Here is a 6,780-nt window from a genome sequence, read left to right as displayed (position 1 = left end):
TTGGGGAAAGAGATGTTGAACTTGAAGAAGAGAAGCCTGTGGGTTTCTGGGGTGTTAGAGACTTGGGTATCAATTTCAAGTTTGTTAGGAATTATTGTATAGGAGTGTGGAGAGAAGCAGGGAATAGAGGCAGAAAATGGTAGTTGGAATTCCTCCTACTTCTCCCTTCCTGTAGGTTGCTCAGAAGAGACCAACCCCCTACGCCAATTAAAAAGGCATAGCCCAGAGTACACCAAGCACTGCTTGCTTTCCTTAATGGTTGGGAGTTCTTGGCTTTGACTATAGAAGCACTGGCCCCATCATGGAATTGGGACTGAGTTGCAGGGAAAAGGGGGGAATAAGCAGAAACTCCCCCATCCCTCTAGATAGCTTGTGTAACCTGTTGTAGACTCACCCTGTCCCTTTGCTCTGGGCTCCCTCAAGTTCTAAACTGGGAAGGCATAGGGAAGAAATGTCAGTAGAGGAGGCTCCGGATATTCCAGAGGATCATTACTGTGATCCTAAAATTTCAGTGTTGGGATAGACCCTTGGGGCACTCAAAATGCTTTCTCTAGCCCATGTCTCTGATACAGTGTCAGGGCCTCCTGAAGCTTCCTGGGGATAGGGAGTATGCCTGGCTTGAATTTTGGCCAGGGACTTAGTCCAGAGGAAGACCAGAGGTAGTTGCTAGGGAGAAGACCAAGAAACAAAGATGCTCAGAGTTCAAAGGACTTTTAGAGATCATCCCTTCCAACTTTTCTTGGTGCCATGATCCCTCCCACACATTCTTGTCAGGTGGCCAGAGAGTCTCCACCTGAATACCTCTCTGAGGGGAGTGCAGCTTTTTTAAAGCTACCAGTTGCATCATAAGCCAGCTCTTGCTATTTGAAGGTACCTCTTGTGTTAAGTGAAAAGCTGCCTCCCTAGAACTTTCTCCCCTGGATCATACTGATCCCTGGAGCACCAGAGAATAAACCTAATCTCTTGCTTACGTGGCAGCCCTTAAGGCATTAACAAAAGCTCATGTCCTGCTAAGACTTCTCTTTTCCCAGCTGAAGATCCCTTAACTCTTTGGGCCCAGTGGGTGTAAGCTGGGGCTGTCAGTCCTCAGGGCTCGTCTTCTCTCCCCCATCCACCACTCAAGGGCGCACATAGGCAGTGCAGCAGATGTGCGGTTCTCCCTGAGCGCAACCGCCCAGGCATCTCAAGGTCTGCATCGTTCCTACTCAGCACTGCGGGAAGAGTCGGCCAAGGTGAGGGGGTGGAGGGGTGAGTATGGATGGGTCTACCCTGGGGAGTTTGGGGTCAGTTCAGCCACGCGCCTTGCTCCAGTTTCACAGACGGCTGGTGTGATGCAAATCCTCCCCCTACCCTCCCCTGTGTCAACGACAGCTGCAGCCTTGGAGTTGGGGCCATCACTGCAACAGCTGTGTCTCGCCTCGACCTCCTGGTGGGCAAGAGGTAGAGGCTGGTGGGTGGTCAGCTAGTCCCCGAGGCCCCACTGAAGCCTGTGCATGTGTACCTGGGTGTGCAGGCACGTATTTCTAGTGGTTGGGGTGGGGGATGCAGGGACAAGATGGAATTGGCAAGCTTTCTGGAACAAAAGCTGTGGTTTATGGGTAGGTGAGAGAGGATGACAGGTTAACTGGCCATGGGACGGCACCTGAAGTTTTCTGAGAAGCATGTAGCTCATGTGGAGTCTGCCTAGGGAGATTTAGAGCTAACAGGAAAGATTAGGGGCAGAAAAGGACTGACTTCAATCTTTTGGGGAAGTCTGATTCCTTCCTAGCCCCATAATTGTTAACCGTGCTCTGTCTCGAGCCCAGATCCTCTGCATGCTCTAGGGCACTAGAAGATATAGGTGGAGGAGGGAACTCCTAGTCTGATGGCGGAAGATTCATCTCTGCCCTTAGGAAACCCCTAGTGTGAGGGGGCAGTTGAAGTCTGAAGTCATCTCTTTTTCTCTCTCCCCTCTCTCCCTTTCCTCTGTTTATAAGAGCACAGCAGCTGCCCAGGACCTCAGTCTAAAGCCTGCAGGAGTGGGAAAAGAGCCCTAAGGGGATCTTGGGGGTTTGGGTCATACAGGATGGGGTTAGAGATGGCCTCTTTCCTTTTCTTCTGCTGCTCTTCTCACACTCCCAGCCCAGTTCTGTGCTCTTTCTGCTTCTGGGCCTTTGTCTACCAAAAGGGTTTGTAGAATGATTTCTGAGAAGCTACCTCCTCTGAGGGTTGATCAGAGGGTCCTGTAATGTGCTGAAACTCTGAGACACAAGACAGTCAGGACTGCTTGGCTTTCTCTCGTTCCCTATATCTAGTCACCTTTTGTGTGAGTAGAAACAGATAGCCTTTACATAATGCTTACTTGGTGCCAGACCCTGTGCTAAGTGCCTTACATGCATTTCCTAATTTAATCCTTAGAGCTACCTATGAAGTAGGTACTATTACTATTCCCACTTTACAGATGAAGAAACTGAGGCACAGAGAGGTGAAACAACTCTCTCGTAGCTTGTATTGGGTGGAGCCAGGATTCAAAGCAAGGCAGTCTCTGGAATCTGTTCCTAACCATTCTGCTATCTGTCTCCTTGAGTTTGCGTAGTATTTCTTAGACTTTAACATACAAGTAAGTTACCCAGGGATTTTGTTAAAATGCAGGTTCTGAATTAGTAGGTCTGGGATGGGGCCAGAGATTTAGCATATCTAACAAGCTCCTACGAGATGCCAATGCTGCTGGTATAGGTTGGGAGAGTCCTGCTCCTTAGTCATCTGGTGTGTCTTATTACTACTCCTCTACCCTCCTTCTCTGCTAAGGACTGGGAGCCATCTCCACTGCCTGGGGTGCTGGTCCCCACAGCCACCCCTGCCTTTGACAGTGACCCTGAGATCTCTGATGTGGATGAGGATGAGCCAGGGGGTCTGGTGGGCTCCGTGGATGTTGTCTCCCCCAGCAGCCACTCAGACGCCCAGACCCTGGCCATGATGCTGCAGGAGCAGCTGGATGCTATCAACAAGGAGATCAGGTTAGGGCAGGGGTGGAGGGCCTGGGAGGTTCCTTGAAGGACAGAGGCTCTTTGTGTTTGGTCACTGCAGGAGAAGTTCTACATGTGTTTGCTTGTCTCTTGCAGCTGCACCTTAGAGTGCCACAGTTTAGAGACCCTGTGTGGAGCATCGGGCAAGGTTCTGGCCCAGTGCTGGACAGAGAGGGGTAGGACCTCAGATTGACTTCTTAGGCTTCATTTTCTCTCCCAGATCTATGGAGACTGTGTTCCTGAAGCTCCTGAAGCTAAACATAACCATTAAGAGTGTAGTTCCCACATACTGCGGCCAACTCAGGGTGAGAGCTTTGGTCAGTCTAATCACAGTCACTGGAGAAGACAGCGTTATCTCCATTTTATAGACAAGGAAACAAACCAGAGAGATTAAGTGATTTGCCCAAAGCGATGCAGTAAGTGGCAGAGCCAGGATTCAAACTCGGGTCTAAACTCAGTGCACTGTGTCATGGCTCTGGTCTCTAATGAGGCATCAAACAGAAACCGTTGGCAGGGAATGTTATGAAGACCTGCACTTCACCCTGCCTTTGTAGAGAGTTTATTAATGTTTGTGACAAACTGCAAGAGAAAATCCAAACCAGAGAATGTCAGAGCTTTACAGAGCTGTAGGGGTCATCTGGTTCACTGGTTCCCACACTTTTGGATTTCACAGACCAGCTAAGAAGAAAACACTAGACATACACACACACACACACACACACACACACACACACACACACACACACACACACACACACACACACACACACACACACACACACACACACACACACACACACACACACACACAAAGAGAAGGGTACTAACATAGGCCTACCAACTTTCATTCTGCAAAATGAAACATTAAAGATAATTACCATTTCCTATCACAACCATTCTACAAAAGAAAAGATATTTTAACATCCCTAAAGTTGGAAAGACATGCTCTGAGAATAAAGATAGGTCCTGCTCCTAAAGGATAGTTGGCATGTTTACATTAGTTGTGTGTGTGTGTGTGTGTGTGAGAGAGAGAGAGAGAGAGAGAGAGAGAGTGTGTGTGTACATGTGTGTGAGTGTGCATACACACATTCCTCTCTGAGTGCCCCCTTCATACACATAACATTATCACTATTATTCTAATTTTTCCATGGAACAGGGAAAGCTCCATCAGGGATCAGTATCAATTAAAGGTCCTATGTTTGAGAAATACTGACCTAGACCATTCCTGACATTGGGTATATTGGGAAACTGAGGCCCTATAGATAGTGGTAGGTCAAGAATTCTGACTTCCATGAAGGTTTATATTCCACTGACTAAATTGCCTCCTTTCCCAGCAGCTGCTTTTGTTAAATTAGGGAGTTTTGTTACATTAGGCCAGTTAACAAGAAAGAGAGAAAATTGTCTAAGCTGCAGTGGGATAGAACCAACTCTGCCCACAGGGCCTTGTATGTCCCTGCAATGCCGAAAACAATGGGGCACACCTGGCCATTGCCTTCTACCTGGGGTCACTGGGTGGTGACTGCAGGCAGTGCCCACATCTGCCTCCTGCTGGTCCTCTCTGGGGCTAATCATGAGATCCGGTTTTGCCCGCCTCCCAGGATGATCCAGGAAGAAAAGGAGTCCACAGAGCTCCGTGCTGAGGAGATTGAGACACGAGTGACTAGTGGCAGCATGGAGGCCCTAAACCTGACCCAGCTGCGCAAACGTGGTTCCATCCCCACCTCTCTGACTGCCGTGTCCCTGGCCAGTGCATCCCCTCCGTTCAGCGGCCGCTCCACACCTAAGCTTACTTCCCGCAGTGCTACCCAGGACCTGGACCGAATGGGGGTCATGACCTTGGTGAGAGTCTTGGGGCAGTTGATGAACAACCTTGTCATCACTGGGCTTGGCCGAGGGGAGTTGACAAGGCACAGCAGGGCTCACTCTCTCTCATTTGGGCCCCAGCATCATCTTCTCATGATGTATGCAGACCCTGGCATACCAGGTCAACAGCATGTCCTTCTGGGTCTGGAAAGGGCTATGTCGTATCTTCCTTACCCTCTCCCTTGGGTAATGCTTAAGAAACTCACCCAATGCCCATACCTCTTTCTTTCAGAGGTAGCCCTGATTTATTTTTTCAAGGCAGTTTTTTGTTGTTGTTCTTGTTGTTGTTTTGTTTTGTTTTGCTGTGATATTCTCTTCAGGCCTGTGTGAGGCACTGAATCCTAGCTTCTCATCCTAAGACCACTGGGCTCCCCTTGGGGTAGACTTTCAAGCAACCAAAGGGTGAGTCCTAGCTCACCCTTCACTCTCTCTTCCAGCCCAGTGACTTAAGAAAGCATAGGAGGAAGCTGCTGGTGAGTGCTGCCTGATGACCCAGGTACTAATAGGTTAATTCTCCCAGGCCTTTCCCTTTTGGCTTCTCCCCACTGGGCCCTTGAGTCTGAGTCTGAACTCTGAGAGGCCCCTAGGGCCTCCGCTCTGCTTTTCTCCATGCTCCTCTGCCTGTCTGGGCTGTGTAGGCAGGCCCCAGATCTCTCCCTCTATCCCCTGACGGCTTCACTGTCTGTTCAGTCACCAGTGTCTCGGGAAGAGAACCGAGAGGATAAAGCCACCGTAAAATGTGAGACTTCTCCTCCTTCCTCACCCAGGACGCTGCAGCTAGAGAAGCTTGGCCCCCCAGCCCCGAGCCAGGAAGAAAGCAAGAGGTAAATGGAGCAGACCCCATATCGAGCCTCTCCATTCCCAAGTTTATCTCGTCCCTCTCTCTGCCTCTGAACAGGCTGCATCTCACTTGTCCCAGGTGTCTGAACATCTCACTTGTCTTTGAAACACCATCGGGGAAGGACAGTCCCATGTCTCCTTTGGTCACATGCTCTGATCATACCCCCTTAACCCTCCCAACTCTGACACTTACTGTAAGTTCTTCCTGAAGTCTAACTTCCATCTCTCATGCTGTAATTTAAGTATGTTTCTTCTCATTCCACCGCCTCCTGGCTGTCATCCTGTAGTGCTTTGGACGATCCAGGCAGCAACCTCAGCAGCAGCAACAGCAGCCAGGACTCCTTGCACAAGGGCGCCAAGCGCAAGGGCATCAAATCATCCATCGGCCGCCTGTTTGGGAAGAAGGAGAAAGTCAGGCTGATCCAGCTGAGCCAGGACGGAGCCACGGGCCATGGTCTCTGTCTCCTAGTAAATGGGTGCGAGTAGAGGGCAGAAGCAGGAGGGTATCCTTGGATCCAGTCTTCTCTGCCTGCCTCCCAGGGACCAGTGGGCAGAAGCCACAGACACAGAGATTCAGCTCCGGAGAAGTTTTCTGTTAGAGCTATTTCAGAGCGGGAAGGGCTACCTCATGAGGTGGTAGCTCCTGCCACGAGAAGTGTCAGGCATCAGTGTCAGGCTGTTTATTTGGTATATGCTGTAGAAGGGGTTCCTGTATTCAGTGTGAGGTCGGACCTCTGAGGTTTCTTCCAATCTGGAGGTTTTCTGAGGTCCTGTGCTCAGGACCTTCAGGAGAAATTTCTTAGTTCTTTCTCTAAGAGAGTCAGTTCTTAATTCCTAGTACATCTTGCCTCCAGGACTCAAAATTCACAATGCCTAATCATGACTTTGTAGACATTGTAGTCAAGTAAGTGCTTGGGCAAGGGTAGCATTATTAACACCTCTATGACGATATAAAGTTCCAGTGTGTGCTTGGTGTGTGGTAGGTACACAATAAATGTTAGCTGTCTTCCTCTCCCTTCCCCTATTCCTTCTTTCCTTTCTTCCTTTCCCTCCCTTCCTCCTTCTCTTTCCC

The 6,780-nt window shown here is 49.6% G+C and overlaps 1 protein-coding gene across 1 annotated transcript in view; it reads left to right on the top strand.

Annotated features, from left to right (window-relative positions):
- Positions 1–6,780, top strand: part of PPFIA4 (PPFI scaffold protein A4) — a 33,583-nt gene that overhangs the window by 9,654 nt on the left and 17,149 nt on the right. The window contains exons 13-18 of the mRNA XM_007448999.1: positions 1,124–1,232; positions 2,788–2,996; positions 4,604–4,844; positions 5,306–5,341; positions 5,559–5,692; positions 5,996–6,162. Of these exons, the coding sequence (XP_007449061.1) occupies positions 1,124–1,232; positions 2,788–2,996; positions 4,604–4,844; positions 5,306–5,341; positions 5,559–5,692; positions 5,996–6,162 (896 nt within the window). The remainder of the gene's footprint in view (positions 1–1,123; positions 1,233–2,787; positions 2,997–4,603; positions 4,845–5,305; positions 5,342–5,558; positions 5,693–5,995; positions 6,163–6,780) is intronic.

Source organism: Lipotes vexillifer, unplaced genomic scaffold, assembly GCF_000442215.2.
Source record: "Lipotes vexillifer unplaced genomic scaffold, Lipotes_vexillifer_v1.1 scaffold1608, whole genome shotgun sequence".
Taxonomy (NCBI): Eukaryota; Metazoa; Chordata; class Mammalia; order Artiodactyla; family Lipotidae; genus Lipotes; species Lipotes vexillifer.
Note: the sequence above shows the minus strand (reverse complement) of the source record. Positions and strands in the feature narration are given on the sequence as shown.